The following is a 20,290-nucleotide window of genomic DNA, read 5'->3' on the forward strand; positions in this document are numbered from 1 at the left end:
GAGAGAGAGAGAGAGAGAGAGAGAGAGAGAGAGAGAGACCAAATGTTTAGTTTGTTTTAGTGCTTCGTGCGAATTGTTGTGTTCCGTCGCCCTGCAAAAAGAGAAATTTTGTTTCGTTGTTTATGTCAGGGATGTCGAAATTTTTTTATAGTAAATATATATTTTTTTTTTATAAATCGTGAAAATGATGGGTAAATGCAAAAGAGTTGCACTTTCAGTTAAACAAAAACTTGAAATTATTCAAAAGTTTGAAAACGGTGCATCAGTTTAATCTTTAAAAAACCATTATAATATTGGTGACCAAACCATATGCAACATCGTAAAAAATAAAGGGAAGCTATTAGATTTAAAATCGACATCGCAAACAATAAAGGGAAGCATCGTATTGGACATGCGAGTAGTATGTGGTAAGTTTTATCTATCGCCATATTTTTTATATAGTTTGCTGAACATTTTTCGATACAGTAAGTCCCCGACTTATGCGAAAACAGATTTATGTAAATTTTTTCCACTCATTTTTTTAGGATTGTAAAATTTAAAACAACAAAAAAAAATAATAATAAGCAATCGATAATGACGATCACAGAATGAACAAATTGCACAAGTGAGATCGGAGTAACAAGCAAAAAATAGGAAAGAAGAGAAGATTCTTACAATTTATTTATGGTTTTTCTTGTTATATGACAGAAGATTTCAGTGAAGGGAACACATATCTCACCATAATTACGTAAAAACCCAGAGAATTCCAGCTATCGGTATTTTTACAAATGAATAAGATTGAATTTACTACCCATTTATAATTAGATGCATGAATTGTTTTTATTGTTTTTTGGTGATCTCCAGAAATGTGCTTTAGTAAAATGTGAGCTCGCGCGGGGTGATAATAGCGAGTTTTCGCCTTAACCCTGTGAAGTTCTTTCAAGAAAATTTCATTTTGACCGTTATCATGGTGCTGACTAAAGAATAAGTGAAAGCGGTACTAGTAAATCAACCAGGGAAAGGAAAGCATTCGATTTGGATCAGAAAATTAAACTAATAAGAATGTATGAAAATGGTCAAACATTAACAAGCATCGCACTGAATACAGATTCGTCAATAATAATATAGTAGCAATATGTTACTGGTCATTCTCGAGATACGTAAAATTTTGTGTATTCATCCGTGATATTGATGAAGGTATATCAGGATTAATGTCCAAGTTTGCAGATGATACAAACGTTGGCAGGGTTGTTAACAATAGTAAAGACAGCATGCTACTCCAACTGGATCTAGATAAGTTGGGCAAATGGGCTAAGAAGTGGCAACTGAAGTTTAACATTCACAAATGCAAAGTACTGCATATGGGTAGCACTAACCCAAGAGAAACATACCAACTGTGTGGTACTACATTCAGGGAAGTGGAAAGCAAAAAAGACCTGGGGGTAATTGTGCAATCAAATATGAAGTTCGCTGATTGCTGCAGATGGGCTGCCAGGGCAGGTCATGGAGTCTTGTCAATGATATATAGGAATTTTGCTAGCAGGGACAGGGAGGTGATTATCCTGTTGTACAAGGCAATGGTCAGGCCACACCTAGAGTTCTGTATACAGGTCTGGAGGGCTCATTTTAGGAAGGATGTAGAGTTGCTAGAATGAGTACAAAGAACGGTAACAAGATTGGTGAGGGGAACAAAGGGATGCTCTTACCAAGAAAGGCTTAAGTTCTGCAAACTGCGGCACCTGGAGTTTAGGCACCTACAAGGTGATCTGAATGAGGAGTATAAGGCCTTGAATCGGTTGAGCAAACTGAATGCTGATGGGATTCTTCCTCTTGCTCAGATTAAGAACCTGAGGGGGCACAATTTCAAATTGAGGAAAGACAGTTGTAGAATAGATGTGCAGAAATTTGCCTTTAGCCAGCGGGTGGTTGATTGGTGGAACAGACTTCCATCTTTTGGTGTGGAAGTTGATAGCCTAAATAAATTTAAGACTGAGCTGGACAGGCAGTTGGAACAAATGGAGGGGTGAAATGAAGGGTTTTTTTTGGCTGATGCTGTATATTAATATATGCCTCTACTAATGCTAATATCATTTACATAATAACAAAAATGTCCAAAATTTAGTTACTCTGGTGGCACTGAGAGAAAGTTTATTCAATTTAATAAGCTCTTAAACTATAAATGGCAGAGTCATTGGAAATAATCAACCGGAAGTCAAGGTTTGGATAAACTGATATATTTCCTGCACCTTTGACATCCTATAATTTCTGTCTGAAAAAAATACTCCCGGGATCAATTTGAAAAGTGGAATATAATGGAATATTTTACAATATTCCACTATGTTGTTTGTGAATAATATATTTAAATATTTAGGTGGTAATAAGTACTGTAGGTTCTAAAACATTTTTGTGCTTGGTGTTTTCATTAAAAAAAAAAAAAGCAGCATGTATATCCAGTATGCATGAAAGATGTTTCATTTTAAGTGAAAACATTTATGGCAGCACTACAGTAAAACTGTTTAAGGTTTTGAATGGTTTGATCGAAACTTACTTAAGCTACTTAGGCTGATGTTGATCAAAATCTTGAGAAGCAGATATTATTAAAGTCTGCATTTCATTCTTGCTTAATATTACTACCCACTGCTTACTCTACCGAATCAACATTAGTGACTGAGTTCGCATCATTTAAGAAGTGGCATCATTTCCATCTCTTAGCATGAACTTACTCTACCAAATCAAGTACTTACTCTACCAAATCAATGTTAGTGACTGAGTTGGCATCGCTAGTGCCATTTAGGAAGTGACGTCCTTTGTGTCATTTATAATCTAACAGCCACCTAGTAGGAAGTGATGTCAATTGCATCATTTCTGTAAAAAAATTTTGTTAACAATCAATTGTGCCATTTCCATTACCGTAAGAAAATTTCGTTATCAAACGATTTTACTCTTGTGCTGCCATAGATGTTTTCACATAAAAAAAATTAAATAAAAAATTTAAAATAACAGACTATAATACAAATTTTATTTTCTAGTAATTAAAGAGGTGTTGCAGGTGTTTTGTTAATCATTTATAAAATATGGTGAAATTCAAACATCCTATCATTCTTTTGTCATAAGTGAACCCTAACCTTAAGACAGATGGAAAAGCAAAGCATGTCTAACAAAAATTGATGATGTAACAAATCAGCTATCAGTTCTTAAGGGTACTAAAAAAAGGGTGTACAGTTATTCATGCAGGAACTAATGACGTAAAGCATAAACAAACTAATGACTTGATCAAGAAATATGACATCACACTAGAAAAATGGCACAAGACACTCCCGCATGCAAAATATTGGAATAATGTCTTGTGTCTGCAATTTTGTACATGCATGAGATAGGAACAACTATATGATGAAAGCCATATGGATTAACTCCAACAGGAAGGACTGTGCAAAGCTTAAATGAGGGAGGAGAATATTTTTCTCAGACTGGCTTGCCCTAGTTAGTAGAAAGAATTTGTTTCTTAAATATGGAATTCATATGAAAAACAGAGGTAGTACAAAGATTTTTTATTAATGTCACTGAAATCTCATGAGTTAGCATTAGCATTAGTAGAGGCATTTGATGCAAGAAAGCAAGCTTATGCAGCATCAGCCAAAAAAAAAAAAAAAGAAAGTAACATAAATAAAAATAACCACTTCCATTTCACCCCTCTGTTCGTTCGAAATACCTGTCCAGCTGAGCCTTAAACTTATTTAGGCTATCAACTTCCACAACAAGGGATGGAAGTCTGTTCCACCTACCAACCACCCGCTGGCTAAAGGCAAATTTCCGCACATCTATCCTACATCTGTCTTTCCTCAATTTGAATTTATGCCCTCTCAGGTGATTATTCTGAGCAAGAGGAAGAATCCCATCAGCATTGAGCATGCTCAAACCATTCAAGGCTTTGTACACCTCTATCAGATCACCTCGCTGGTGCCTAGTTTCCAGACAATGTAATTCGCAAAACTTAAGCCTTTCTTCGTAAGAGCACCCCTTTGTCCCATTCACCAATCTAGTTGCCCTTCTCTGTACTCGTTCCAGCAGCTCTACATCCTTCTTGAAATGAGGCCTCCAGGCCTGTATACAGTACTCTAGGTGTGGCCTGACCATTGCTTTATACAAGGGAATAATCACCTCCTTATCCCTGCTAGAAAAATTCCTATATATCATTGACAATACACCATGAGCTACTCTTGCAGCACTCTGCACTGCTCAGAGAACTTCATATCTGCCTGCACAACCACCCACAGGTCCCTTTCATTCTCTACCACTGTCAGTGTAGTACCACAGAGTTGATACGTTGCTCTCGGGTTGCTGTTTCCCATATGTAGTACTTTACATTTGTCAATGTTAAACTTCATTTGCCACCTCGAAGCCCATCTGCTCAACCTTTCCAAATCCTGTTGCAGTAGCATAGTGTCAGTAGTGTCCTTGACAACCCTGCCAACCTTCGTATCGTCTGCAAACTTGGACATTAAGCCTGATATACCATCATCAATATCATTTATAAATACAGAAAACAATAAAGGACCCAATACTGAACCCTGAGGGACTCCACTAATAACATTAGTCCACGATGAGCAGTGTCTTCGAAGACAGAGCACTCTCTGTCTTCTCCCCCTCAACCACCCCTTTATCCATAGCAGCAATTTGCCTCCAATGCCACACTGCTCCAATTTGTGCAGCAGTCTTCCATGTGCAACAGTATCAAAAGCCTTTCTAAGATCCAAGTATATAATATCAAAGTTATTCCCTGCATCCAGTTCTTTTGTGACTGCATCATAGTATCCAATCAAATTGGTCAGGCAAGACTTACCCTTAACAAAACCATGCTGTGTCCTAGCTATAACTGAAGTCTTGTCTAGATGATCCTGCAGTGCTTCTTTAACCAGTGCCTCCATTAATTTTCCGGGAACATAAGTTAAACTCACAGGTCTATAATTACTTGTGTCAGCCTTTGATCCCCCTTTGTGAATTGGGGTCACATTTGCACATCTCCAGTCTGTGGGTACCTCCCCTGAGTCCAAGGAAGCTCTCATAATTATGGCTAAGGGTTTGCTTACTTCCTCTGCTGCCTCCTTTAATATAAATGGATAGATCCCATCCACCCCGGATCCCATCCGCCCATATAGATAATATTAGCGATGAATCTTTTAAAGTTGGAAGAAATTTGTGGGGAAAAATGAAATCTTGCTTCAACTTCCTTGATTTTCTGATGATATCTAAATTAATAAGACCGGACTATACTGTTTTAAGTGCAATAATTGTTTTAAACTAATTGAATCACAAACAGAATCAAGTGGAAAGTTATGGAATTGTAAAATATGTTCTACATGCACAAGTGTCTTTTAAAAAAAAAATTACAAAAAAAAAAATACAGTAATAATAAACAAATTATCCTCTAGTCCACCCATGATTCTATAGAAAAAAGGTGAGGTTACCTCCTCCACATCAGGAGGGGTTCAAGCTCTCATGGGATTCAATTTCTACTCTTGACCGATAACACCCACCATCCGTTTACCGAGCGAGCAACAATAGAAATGCCGTCACAGCAAACTAGTTCCACCAGTAAACCACTACTAAATTTGCCATACTTGTCACATGGGCTTTCTTTACCTTCACCATAAACACAATTACAGTATGTAATTACATAGTAATTACACAGTTTAGTCTCTAGAGCTAAGTTCCGGTCAACTCTTCCCTATCTCCTCGATCATGCAGTATGATTGATGACTTTTGAGGTTATGATGAACATCATGGCAAGATCCAATATTCCTTACATTTTGAGGGTACAGCTCTAAAACGGTGTTCGCAGGGCGGCCTCTAGTTAGTACACCGGATCGAACCTAATGGTAACTCTCTAGGAGGCTTCCAGATCAGCTGGTGTATAATCTTGCTACCTCTACTCTGCCAGATAGTGACCAGAGGGAGTCTGAGTACTGTGTATGCAGGGAGCATTGTCGAAGGCCACGTTATGTCAAGGATCTGGGTTTATTCTTACCATGTGTAGGCCACATCCAAAAATTTCATTACTTCATACAGCCACTTTTTCTTACTACTGAATACACTACGAATTGTCAAACTAATAAAGCAAACTTATCTGCGAAAAGATCTAAACCTCCCAAGCACTTCCTAATTCATTTCCCAAATATACGTGGTCTCAGTTCTAATCTTAACGATATCCATTTCCACTTACAGTCTGCCAAATCCCATGTACTTTTTCTGACAGAATCTTAGTTATCGGTTGATTCAACTACTGCTCATCTCAGATGCCCAAATTATTCACTGTATGATTCCTTTCACCTCAAAGGTGGTACTTGGGCATATGTCCGTTCTGATATTCACTGTCAGAGACTTGGCAATTAGAAATCTACTCTCTTTGATCTTCTCTGGCTTAAAATTCTTCTGTTATCTCCACCGTTCTCCCAACTCCACTAATCACTTGGAGCTTTTTGACTTCCTCTCTTTGCAACTTGACTTTCGCCGAGGCTTTTGCAATTACTAATGACCTTGCACAGATTGTTCATTTACGTACAAGAATACCGAACAATACTAATCATACAGCCGACACACTTGATCTTTTTCTCACAAACAACTCTTCTAATTACACTTTCGAAGTGAGAGGTCTTTTAGGCAATTCAGATCACAACTTGGTGATTGTCTCTTCTCCAATGGAGCCTTTATCTCATGGCAATTTCCAACCTCACGTTGTTTGGCATTACAAGAATGTAAAATGGGATGACCTGCGAGATTTCTTTTCTTCTTTTCCTTGGTCGGATTACTGTTTCAAAACTTCTGATGTCAATGTTTGCTCAGATCGGGTCAGAAAAATTATTCTTGCAGGAATGGAATCCTTTATCCCACACTCCACTTTAAATTGCCCTTTATCTAAACCTTAGTTTTCCAATAAATGTGCTCATGCTGTTCAAGAGAAAAATGCTGCATATCGTAATTGGCTTGTTTCTAATTCTTCAGTTTCATTTTCTGCCTACACCAAAGCTCACAACAATTGTAAAGCAGTTATTAATCAGTCCAAACTAGAGTTTGAACAGGCTAAGAGTAGAAAATTTGCTTCTTGCCCTAATGGTAACCAAGCATTCTGGTGCCTTGCCAAAGCTATTGGCCGCAACTTTTGCCCATCTCTGCTCCCACCTCTGTCCAAACCAGATGGTTCTGTTGTCACTTCAGCCAAGGATAAAGCTGACTTGCTAGCATCCCATTTTTCTTGACTGCTGGGAGCCATTGCGGTACAAGTAAACACATGGGTTGTGTTAGGGTAGCTAAGAATAGAAACAGGTGCAGGTATACTTGCGTGTACACCAATGCTAGGAGTTTAGTAAATAAATTTGATGAATTTTAGGTATTGCTCAAAACATCGAAGGCAGATATTGTTGGGATATCAGAGACGTGGTGTCACAGAGATATAAGGGATGCGGAACTGCAATTTGGGGAGTACAACGTCTACAGAAAGGATAGACAGGATAAGAAGGGGGGAGGCGTTATGCTATTAGTTAAGAAACACATAAAAACCAAGGAAGTGAAGCCAGTCGACATCGCTGGACAGTGCAGTGTGGAGTCAGTTTGGTGTGACATAAACATTGGGAGATCAAAATTGAGAGGAGGAGTGTGCTATAGGCCTAATGACTCTGATGAGTATAATAAGGAACTGTACAGGGAAATAGAGTGGGCCAGTAAATCAGAGTGTCTTATAATGGGAGATTTTAATTTCCCAGATATTGACTGGAATTTGGGGGCTGGTTACTCACACACTAGCAGGGCTTTTGTGGATTTATTGGATGATTGTTTTCTACATCAGCATGTTCGGGAGGCAACTAGAGGGAGTAATACTCTTGATTTGATTATCAGCAGTGATTCTTCATGCATTAAGAATCTGCAGATAAATGAACCACTAGGTGGCAGTGATCACAGTGTGCTGAAGTGGGATTTACTCAAAGAGGTAACTACCATTAGGGGTAAAGGGAAGGGTTATTGCTTCCGTAAAGGCGACTACGATGGACTGAGACAGTATTTAAATTCTATACAGTGGGACCAACTGATGATGTTACCAACAGCAAATTCAAAATGGGAAGCATTCAAAGAACTTATCTTGGAAGCTACTAGGCTTTACATACCAACTAAGAAATATTGTTCAAGGTTTAGGCCAAAATGGATGTCAGATGAACTAATGAGGCATATGGCAGAGAAGAAAAATGCATGGGATACATACAAATTAACACATGACACAGAAGCCTATGATAGATACAAGTTGATCTGTAACCAAGTTACAAAGGAGGTTAGGCAGGCAAAGGCAGAATCCGAGAAATCCTTGGCAAGGGATGCAAAGAAAAACAGCAAAGAGTTCTTTACTTATGTAAACTCTAGAAGGAAAGGGATGAATCAGATTGGTCCACTTGATATTGATGGGTCAAGTGTTGATGATCCTGCTCAGGTAGCTAACAAACTAAATGAATATTTTGCATCGACATTCACACATGAGGAGTTATTCAGCGAGGGGAATGCCAGAGGTGTATTCAACTCTAGCAGTAAGCTACAGAATCTTGAAATAACTGGGAGTAAAGTGGAGGAGAAACTGTTGAAGATAAACACAAGAAAGGCACCCGGGGTGGATGGGATCTATCCAGTTATATTAAAGGAGGCAGCAAAGGAAGTAAGCAAACCCTTAGCCATAATTATGAGAGCTTCCTTGGACTCAGGGGAGGTACCCATAGACTGGAAATGTGCAAATGTGACCCCAATTCACAAAGGAGGATCAAAGGCTGACACAAGTAATTATAGACCTGTGAGCTTAACTTCTGTTCCAGGAAAATTAATGGAGGCACTGGTTAAAGAAGCACTGCAGGATCATTTAGACAAGACTTCAGTTATAGCTCAGACACAGCATGGTTTTGTTAAGGGAAGTCTTGCCTGACCAACTTGATTGGATACTATGATGCAGTCACAAAAGAACTGGATGCAGGGAATAACTTTGATATTATATACTTGGATCTTAGAAAGGCTTTTGATACTGTTGCACATGGAAGACTGCTACACAAATTGGAGCAGTGTGACATTGGAGGCAAATTGCTGCTATGGATAAAGGGGTGGTTGAGGGGAAGAAGACAGAGAGTGGTAATCAATGGACACTGCTCATCGTGGACTGATGTTATTAGTGGAGTCCCTCAGGGCTCAGTGTTGGGTCCATTATTGTTTTCTGTATTTATAAATGATATTGATGATGGTATATCGGGCTTAATGTCCAAGTTTGCAGACGATACAAAGGTTGGCAGGGTTGTCAAGGACACTACTAACACTATGCTGCTGCAACAGGATCTGGAAAGGTTGAGCAGATGGGCTGAGAGGTGGCAAATGAAGTTTAACATTGACAAATGTAAAGTACTACACATGGGAAACAGCAACCCCAGAGCAACGTATCAACTCTGTGGTACATCACTGACAGTGGTAGAGAATGAAAGGGACTTGGGGGTGGTTGTGCAGGCAGATATGAAGTTCTCTGAGCAGTGCAGACGGGCTGTAAGAGTAGCTCATGGAGTATTGTCAATGATATACAGGAATTTTTCCAGCAGGGATAAGGAGGTGATTATTCCATTGTATAAGGCGATGGTCAGGCCACACCTAGAGTACTGTATACAGGTCTGGAGGCCTCATTTCAAGAAGGATGTAGAGCTGCTGGAACGAGTACAGAGAAGAGCAACAAGATTAGTGAATGGAACAAAGGGGTGCTCTTACGAAGAAAGGCTTAAGTTTTGCAAATTACAGTGTCTGGAGACTAGGCACCAGCGAGGTGATCTGATAGAGGTGTATAAAGCCTTGAATGGTTTAAGCATGCTCAATGCTGATGGGATTCTTCCTCTAGCTCAGAAAAATCACCTGAGCGGGCATAAATTCAAATTGAGGAAAGACAGATGTAGGATAGACGTGCGGAAATTTGCCTTTAGCCAGCGGGTGGTTGGTTGGTGGAACAGACTGCCATCCCTTGTGGTGGAGGTTGATAGCCTAAATAAGTTTAAGGCTCAGCTGGACAGGTATTTTGAACGAACAGAGGGGTGAAGTGGAAGTGGTTTTTTTTTTTTTTTTTTTTTTTTGGCTGATGCTGCATAAGCTTGCTTTCTTGCATCAAATGCCTCTACTAATGCTAATGCTAATGATCTTGGTAAAACACCTCCCACCATTCCCAAAATGCTCCATTCAATGCCTCCTGTGGTCTTCCGTCAAAAGGATGTCAGAAGGATTTTGATGAATCTTGATGCTAAGAAAGCTCCAGGTCCCGATGGTATTTCTCCACTTGTTCTCAAAACCTGTGCTCCTGAAATTACTTTGCCGCCTTTTTTCACTTTCTTATTCCAAAGGTGTTTTTCCTTCTGCTTGGAAATTTTCCCATATCCAGCCAGTTCCTAAAAAGGGTGACAAATCTCTCCCATCCAATTATCATCCCATTGCAATTACTTCTACTCTTTTTAAAGTAATGGAGAAATCAATTAACCGCCAACTCTTAAACTACCTAGAAACCTTCCATCTGTTCAACGATCGACAGTATGGATTCCGTCAGTGTCGATCCACTGGTAATGTTCTGGCTTATGTTACCAATTTATGGACTAATTCAATGGAAAGGTTCAGTGAAACACAAGTAGTTGCTCTTGACATCTCAAAGGCTTTTGATCGTGTTTGGCATAAAGGTCTTCTAAACAAGCTTCCATCTTATGGTTTGCCAACTGTTTTTAGTAATTGGTTATCCAGTTTTCTTTCTGAGCGCTCACTGAGGGTGATGGTAATTGGCTCTCTGTCTTCTAACTTCTCCACTAATGCCAGTGTCCCCCCAAGGTTCAGTTCTTTCCCTCTTGTATATTAATGACCTTCTTCCATTGACTGTAAATCCTATCCATAGTTTTGCCGATGATAGGACATGGCATTCCACTTTCCATTTTGAGAAAACTTGCCCTGTTCAATCAACTTCAACTTCTTGAAAATCTGCCACCATTCCTTAAATGCCGATCTTAAGGTAATTCTCCAGAGGGGTAAAGACAAATTAGTTGATTTCAACCCTTCTAAAACTCAGTCTTGTCTTATATCTCGCAAAAAGGATTCTTCTGCTCCTATGCTTATCTTTAGTGACACTCCGATTTCTAGGCAAAATGATATATCTCTTTTTGGGATTACCCCTGACTTCTAATCTCTCTTGGCATAATCACATTACAAATATTGCTTCCTCTGCATCTAAAAAACTTGGTTTTCTCTTTTGCTCTCAGCGTTACTTTTCTTCCAAACAGCTGCTCACTCTGTATAAATCGCAAATCCACCCTGCCATGGAATATTGTTCCCACATCTGGGGTGGTGCCCCCAAAACCTCTCTAAGGCTTCTTGATTCCATTCAGAAGAGGCCAGTTAGGTTAATTAATGATTCAACTCTAACAGAGTCTCTCCACTCGCTCTCTCATAGATGTACTGTTTCTGCTGCATGCCTCTTCTACAGATACTTCCATGGGCATGGTTCTGCTGAATTGGCTTCTATAATTCCCATTCTCTCTTTCAAAACAGTCCGAACATGTGCCGCCAACAGCCAACATCCATTTACTGTCCAACTTCAAACTCACAGAACCAACTTTTCATCTTCCTCGTTTATTCATTCAACTGCCATTTTCTGGAACAACCTTCCTTCATACGTATTTCCTGAAAATTACAGTCTACAGAAGTTCAAGTCCGATGTCAACAATTATCTTCTTTCGTCTTCTCAACTTCCAATCCAAGCACGGTACTAAGTACTATAGGTTCTAATACCTCTCATGTTTGGGGTTTGCATTAAAAAAAAAAATACATACATATAATCTTTTTCTTACAGTACATATGTACATGTACTTCCTTAATAGCAGGAATGAGGAAGATCCTAGAGGAGAGGGGAACATTGTCGCAAGGTCAGTATACGAAAATTTTCCATGTTAACAGTTTGACCATATCCGAGCTCTTCTTGGTCCACATTAGCTTGGATAATCGGGACTCTACTGCATTCCTGAACTATAAAAGCATAGTGTTTTTATTCAGCATTTTATAAGAGTTACACAAAGTTACCTGAGTGAGGTGTTGAAAGTACTCTGAGCATCCTGACTGGACCCTGTCTCCATGACAGCATTTCTTGGGCTTCACCATTTGCCTGTTAACAAACAATATTTAAACTTAAATGGACATTTAATAAATCTTAATTTACACAATATTTTTAATCCAAAAAAGGTAGCAATTAGCACATGCTGAAATTACTTAAAATAGCAAGTCACTGAAACAGTAAAACCTTAAAATAATAGTTTTTTAAAGATTGAAAAGTTTGACAATTATATCAGAACACAATTTACTGATGGTAAACAAGATTTGGTCCTTGAGGTTGTCACAGACATTCTCTCAGATATGCCAGACAAGCTGTTCTTGCTACCTGGGTGTCTAAAACGCTGATGGAACTGATATTCGGGTGACACTCAAGTCAAAGTGGACCCAATTTCGGGGAAGTCCGGACGGTCTATGACAGCCAAATCCTCTGCTTGCACCTTCACGATGGTGGGACTGTTAGTAATCCTGGGTAAAACCTTCATGCACAAGTACATGGTGGGTGACCACCCAGGTGTGAACCAACGTAAGCAGGGGTCGAGGTGTGGCGCCCACACCACATGGAGGAACGCCGCCCCTCTATGTTACCAGGCAGTACTAGGTGATAGATGACTCTCATCAACCGGTGAAATACCACCACTTTGCTTATTGGAGGCTTGAAGTGGTGGAACCCATGTTTAGTCTCTAGAGCTAAGTTCCGGCCAACCCTTCCCTATCTCTTCCATCATGCAGTATGATTGACGATTTTTGAGGTTATGATGAATGTGGTGGCGAGATCCAATATTCCTTACATTTCGAGGGTACAGCTCTAAAACGGTGTTCGCAGGCTGGCCGCCAGTTAGTACACCGGACTGAACCTATTGGTAACTCTCTAGGAAGCTTCCGGATCAGCTAGTGTATAATCTTGCTACCTCTACTCTGCCAGATAGTGACTGGAGGGAGTCCGAGTAGTGTGTATGCGGGGAGCATTGTTGATGCCACGTTATGTCAAGGATCTGGTTATATTCTTACCACATGTACGCCATATCCAAAAATTTCATTACTTCATACAGCATGTCCCACCCACTTTTTCTTACTACTGAATACACCATGAATTGTCAAAATAATAGAGCAAGCTTATCTGCAAAAAGATCTAAACCTCCCAAGGACTTCCTAATTCATTTCACAAATATACGTGGTCTCAATTCTAATCTCAACGATGTCCATTTCCACTTGCAGTCTTCCAAACCCCATGTACTTTTTCTGACTGAATCTCAGTTATCAGTTGATTCAACTACTGCTCATCTCAGATGTCCAAATTATTTCCTGTATGATTCCTTTCGCCTCAAAGGTGGTACTTGTGCATATGTCCGTTCTGATATTCCCTGTCAGAGACTTGGCAATTTGGAATCTCCTCTCTTTGATCTTCTCTGGCTTAAAATCTCTCTACCTCATTGTGTAAAATTCATCTGTTGTCTCTACCGTTCTCCCAACTCTACTAATCACTTGGAGCTCTTTGACTTCCTCTCTTTGCAACTTGACTTTCTCCAGTCCAACTTTCCTAACAGTGAGGTAATTTTCCTTGGTGATTTTAACGTTCACAACTCCAGCTGGCTTCCGTTTTCTAGTCACACCGACCCAGCAGGTCGAGATGCTGAGGCTTTTGCAATTACTAATGACCTAGCACAGATTGTTCATTTACCTACAAGAATACCGGACAATCCTAATCATACAGCCAATACGCTTGATCTTTTTCTCACAAACAACCCTTCAAAGTACAAGGTTGAAGTGAGAGGTCCTTTAGGCACTTCAGATCACAACTTGGTGATTGCCTCTTCTCCAATGGAACCTTTATCTCATGGCTATTCCCAACCTCGTATTGTTTGGCATTACAAGAATGCAAAATGGGATGACCTGCGAGACTTCTTTTCTTCTTTTCCTTGGTCTGATTACTGTTTCAAAACTTCTGATGTCAACGTTTGCTCAGATCGTGTCAGTGAAATTATTCTTGCACGAATGTAATCCTTTATCCCACACTCCACTTTAAAATCTCATCCTTTATCTAAACTTTGGTTTTCCAATAAATGTGCTAAGGCTGTCCAAGAGAAGAACGTTGCATATCATAATTGGCTTGTTTCTAATTCTTCAGTTTCATTTTCTGCCTACACCAAAGCTCGCAACAATTGTAAAGCAGTTATTAATCAGTCCAAACTAGAGTTTGAACAGGCTAAGAGTAGAAAACTTGCTTCTTGCCCTAAAGGTAGCCGAGCATTCTGGTCTCTTGCCAAAGCTATTGGCAGCAACTTTTGCCCATCTCTGCTCCCACCTCTGTCCAAACCAGATGGCTCTGCTGTCACTTCAGCCAAGGATAAAGCTGACCTGCTAGCATCCCATTTTTCTTTGAACTCATGTATTAATGATCTTGGTAAAACACCTCCCACCATTCCTAACACGCTCCATTCAATGCCTCCTGTGGTCTTCCGTCAAAAGGATATCAGAAGGATTTTGATGAATCTTGATGCTAAGAAAGCTCCAGGTCCTGATGGTATTTCTCCACTTGTTCTCAAAACCTGTGCTCCTGAACTTACTGCTATTCTTTGCCGCCTTTTTTCACTTTCTTATTCCAAAGGTGTTTTTCCTTCTGCTTGGAAGTTTGCTCATATCCAGCCAGTTCCTAAAAAGGGTGACAAATCCCTCCCATCCAATTATCGTCCCATTGCAATTACTTCTACTCTTTCTAAAGTAATGGAGAAATCAATTAACCGCCAACTCTTAAACTACCTAGAAACCTTCCGTCTGATCAATGATCGCCAGTATGGATTCCGTCAGTGTCGATCCACTGGTGATATTCTGGCTTATGTTACCCATTTATGGACTAATTCAATGGAAAGGTTTGGTGAAACTCAAGTAGTTGCTCTTGACATCTCAAAGGCTTTTGATCGTGTTTGGCATAAAGGTCTTCTAAACAAGCTTCCATCTTATGGTTTGCCAACTGTTTTTAGTAATTGGTTATCCAGTTTTCTCTGTGATCGCTCACTGAGGGTGATGGTAGATGGCTCTCTGTCTTCTAACTTCTCCACTAATGCCGGTGTCCCCCAAGGTTCAGTTCTTTCCCCCACTCTTTTCCTCTTGTATATCAATGACCTTCTTCCATTGACTGGAAATCCTATCCATAGTTTTGCCGATGATAGCACATTGCATTCAACTTTCCATTTTGAGAAACCTTGTCCAGCTCAATCAGCTTCAAGTTCTCGAAAATCTGCTGCCAATTCCTTAAATACCGATCTTCAGGTAATTCTCCAGGGGGACAAAGACAACTTAGTTGATTTCAACCCTTCTAAAACTCAATCTTGTCTTATATCTCGCAAAAAGGATTCTTCTGCTCCTATGCTTATCTTTAGTGACACTCCGATTTCTAGGCAAAATGATATATCTCTTTTGGGGATTACCCTGACTTCTAATCTCTCTTGGCACAAGCACATTACAAATATTGCTTCCTCTGCATCTAAAAAACTTGGTTTTCTCTTTCGCTCTCGGCGTTACTTTTCTCCCAAACAGCTGCTCACTCTGTATAAATCGCATATCCACCCTGCCATGGAATATTGTTCCCACATCTGGGGTGGTGCCCCCAAAACCTCTCTCAGGCTTCTTGATTCCATTCAGAAGAGGGCAGTTAGGTTAATTAATGATTCATCTCTAACAGAGTCTCTCCACTCGCTTTCTCATAGACGCACTGTTTCTGCTGCACGCCTCTTCTACAGATACTTCCATGGGCACTGTTCTTCTGAATTGGCTTCTATAATTCCCACTCTCTCTTTCAAAACAGTCCGAACACGTGCCGCCACCAGCCAACATCCATTTACTGTTCAACTTCAAACCCACAGAACCAACTTTTCATCTTCCTCATTTACTCATTCAACTGCCGTTTTCTGGAACAACCTTCCTTCATACGTATTTCCTGAAAATTACAATCTACAGAAGTTCAAGTCCAATATCAACAAATATCTTCTTTCGTCTTCTCAACCTCCAACCCAAGCACGGTACTAAGTACTATAGGTTATAATTCCTCTTGTGTTTGGGGTTCTCATAAAAAAAAAAAAAATAATAAAAAAGATACATGAGTTGGAAGAAAAATGGGATGCTAGCAGGTCAGCTTTATCCTTGGCCGAAGTGACAACAGAACCATAACCATCTGCTTTTGACAGCAGTGGGAGCAGAGATAGGCAAAAGTTGTGGCCAACAGCTTTGGCAAGAGACCAGAATGCTCGACTACCATTACGGGAAGAAGCAAATTTTCTACTCTTAGCCTATTCAAAATCTAGTTTGTACTGATTAATAACTGCTTTACAATTTGTATGAGCTTTGGTGTAGGCAGAAAATGAAACTGAAGAATTGGAAACAAGCCAATTAAGTTATGCAACATTCTTCTTCTTCTCCTGAACGGCCTTAGCACATTTATTGGAAAACCAAGGTTTAGATAAAGGACGAGATTTTAAAGTGGAGTGTGGAATAAAGGATTCCATTCCTACAAGAATAATTTCACTGACACAATCTCAGCAAACGTTGACATCCGAAATTTTGAAACAGTAGTCCGACCAAGGAAAAGAAGAAAAGAAATCTCCCAGGTCACCCCATTTTGCATTTGTGTAATGCCAAACAACACAAGGTTGGGAATAGCCATGAGATAAATGCTCCATTGGAGAACAGACAATCACCAAGTTGTGATCTGAGGTGCCTCACGGACCACTCACTTTGACCATGTACTTAGGATTGTTTGTGAGAAAAAGATCAAGCGTGAAAAAGATCAAAGAAAAGATTGACCATATGGTTAGGATTGTCCAGTATTCTTGTAGGTAAACGAATAATCTGTGCAAGATCATTAGTAATTTCAAAAGCATCAGCATCTCGACCAGCTGGGTCTGTGTGACTAGAAAACAGAAGCCAGCTTGAGTTGTGAACATTAAAATTACCTCACTGTTAAGAAAGTTGGACTGGAGAAAGTCAAGTTGCAAAGACAGGAAGTCAAAGATCACCAAGTGATTAGTGGAGTTGGGAGAATGGTAGAGACAGCAGATAAATTTGACACAATGAAGTAGAGAGATTTTAAGCCAGAGAAGATCGAAAAGAGGAGATTCCAAATTACCAAGTCTCTGACAGGGAATATCGGAATAAACATATGCATAAGTACCACCTGTGAGGAAAAAGGAATCATACAGTGAATAATTTGGGCATCTGAGATGAGCAATAGTTGAATCAAACAATAACTGAGATTCTGTCAAAAAAGTACATGGGGTTTGGCAGACATCATGTGGAAATGTGCATCGTTGAAATTAGAATTGAGACCACACATATTTATGAAATTAACTAGGAAGTGTTGGAAGGTTTAGATCTTTTCGCAGATAAGCTTACTCTATTACTTTGACAATTTATGGTGTATTCAATAGTAAGAAAAGGTGAGGGGACATGCTGTATGAAGTAATGAAATTTTTGGATATGGCATACACATGGTAAGAATATACCTAGATCCTTGACATAACGTGGCCTTGACAATGCCCCCTACATACTTACTACTCAGGCTCCCTCCAGTCACTATCTGGCAGAGTAGAGGTATCAAGATTGTACACTATTGGTAACAATAGTGTACAATTACCGCACCGAACCTATTGGTAACTCCTAAAGAGTTACCAATAGGTTCGGTGTGGTGTACTAACTAGCAGACAGCCTGTGAACGCTGTTTTAGAGCTGTACCCTCAAAATGTAAGGAAGATTGGCTCGTGCCATGATGTCCATCATAACCTCAATAGTCATCACTCATACTGCACGATGGAAGAGATGGGGAAGGATTGATCAGAACTTAGCTCTGGAGACTAAACATGTGTTCCACCACTTCAAGCCTCCAATAAGCAAAGTGGTGGTATTGCACTGGTTGATCAGTCATCTACCACCTAATATTGCCTGGTAACACAGAGGGGCAGCATTCCTCCATGTGGTGTGGGTGCCACACCTCAACCCCTGCTTAAGTTGGTGGTCACACACTGTGCTTGTGCACGGGGGTTATACTCAGGATTACTAACAGTCCCACCATCATGAAGGTGCAAGCAGAGGACTATTCATGCATTAAGAATTTACAGATAAAGGAGCCACCAGATGGAAGTGATCATTAAGTACCGATAAAGGATTTACTTAAAGATGTAACTACTATCAGATCAGAGGTTATTGTTGTTGTTATTTTGGTTTTTAGGAGCATTAGCAACTAAGGCCATATTCCTCCGGGATATGCGGTGGTCATTCCATGACCTTTCCGCATCCTCCGTATTTGGTGGTGACAGGCTCGAACCACGGTCTAATCAAGAAGCGTGTGCTACGCACTGCGCTCCTTCCCACCTGACTACGGAGGCACCCAGATCAGAGATAAAGGGAAGGGTTTTTGCTTTCGAAAAGACGAATACAGTGGGACCAACTGATAATGTTACCAACAGCAATTTTTCTAAATGGGAAGCATTCAAGGAAGTAATTTTGGAAGCTACTAGGCTTTTTCTTCCAACTAAGAAATACTGCTGTAGGTTTAGGCACAAATGGATGTCAGCTGAACTAATGACACTTGAGGCATCAAAGAAAAATGCATGGGATGCACATAAATAGATGCAAGCTAATCTGTAATCAAGTCACAAAGAAGTATAGGCAAACAAAAGCAGATTATGAAAAATCTTTGGTAAAGGATGCAAAGAAAAACAGCAAAGATTTCTTTACTTATACAAACTCTAAAAGGAAGGAGATGAACCAGATTGGAGCACCTGACATCAATGTTTTGACTGCAGATGATCATTCTCAGATAGCTGCCGAACTAAATGAGTATTTTGGAACTACATTCACACATGAAGAGTTATTCAAGGAGAAGAGGCCCAGATGTTTATCAAACTTTATCAGGGAGTTAAATGATTTTGTAATAACTGAGAGCAAAGTGGAGGAGAAACAATTCAAGTTAAACATAAGAAAGGCACCTGAGGTATATGGGATCCATCCAGTTATATTAAAGGAGGTGGCAAAGGAAGTAAGCAAACCCTTAGCATAATTATTAATTAGCCATTTCTATGGCTAATTAATAATTAACCATAGAAAATATATGAGAGTGCTACCTCCTTTATTAGACTAGACAAAGACAGTAGGAAATTTAAAATCGAGAAAGGAGTTCGACAAGGAGACAATATCTCCGAAGCTGTTTACTGCTGCCCTTGAAGAAGCTTTCAGAAGATTAGACTGATCGCAGAAAGGAGTCAATGTGAATGGAGAGTACCTAAACCATTTACGATTTGCAGATGACATTGTGGTCATAAGCCACGATCCCAAAGAATTACAGGAAAATCTTAATCAGTTATGCACAGTTAGTAAGGATTTTGGACTAAAGATGAATATGGCTAAAACAAAAGTAATGATGAACAAGTATGCCACAGAAAGGGAAATAATAATTGAAGGAGCAGTAATTGAAAAGGTGGAGTCATATACTTATCTGGGACAAGTTATTACCTGTAATAATGATAAATGGCTGGAAGTCAAGAGAAGAATAAATTTTGGATGGATAGCATTCAGGAAATATAGTCACATACTGAAGAGAAATATCCCAGTTTGTCTGAAACGTAAAATAATGAACCAATGTATACTCCCCACCATGACTTACGGAAGTGAAACTTGGGCACTCACCAAAAGAATGGAAGAGAAGCTGAGAACTACACAGCGAAGAATGGAACGAATTATATTGGGAATCAGACTGTTAGATAAGAAGAGAAACACATGGATTAGGCAGCAAACTCAAAGTAAAGGACATTCTTATTAAAACTAAAGAACTAAAATGGTCTTGGGCAGGACACATAACTCAAAGACATGATGACGAATGGACTAAGAAAATAACAGATTGGTACCCAAGAGGACCTAGAAGAAAACTTGGAAAACAAAGGCGGAGATGGATAGATGAAATTCATGAGTTTTTGGGCAGTAAATGGATGGCCAGTGCTCAAAACAGAAGGAACTGGAAAGTTGCTGGAGAGGCCTTCATCCTGCAGTGGAATGAAAATGGCTGATGATAGCCATAATTATGAGAACATTCTTGGACTGGGAGGAAGCCCCACGGACTGGAGATGTGCAAATATATCTCCAATTCACAAGGGGGGGGGGGAGATCAAAGGGTGACAAGTAATTACAGGAC

General features: G+C 39.7%; 1 protein-coding gene across 1 annotated transcript in view; it reads right to left on the reverse strand.

Moving 5' to 3' along the window:
- Nucleotides 1-20,290, reverse strand: part of LOC150085143 (BCAS3 microtubule associated cell migration factor-like) — a 345,830-nt gene that overhangs the window by 241,110 nt on the left and 84,430 nt on the right. The window contains exon 5 of the mRNA XM_090373846.1: nucleotides 12,085-12,166. Coding sequence (XP_090229972.1) covers nucleotides 12,085-12,166 — 82 coding nt within the window. The remainder of the gene's footprint in view (nucleotides 1-12,084; nucleotides 12,167-20,290) is intronic.

Source organism: Mastigoproctus giganteus, chromosome 5 (assembly GCF_048544385.1).
Source record: "Mastigoproctus giganteus isolate SK-2022 chromosome 5, ASM4854438v1, whole genome shotgun sequence".
Taxonomy (NCBI): domain Eukaryota; kingdom Metazoa; phylum Arthropoda; class Arachnida; order Uropygi; family Thelyphonidae; genus Mastigoproctus; species Mastigoproctus giganteus.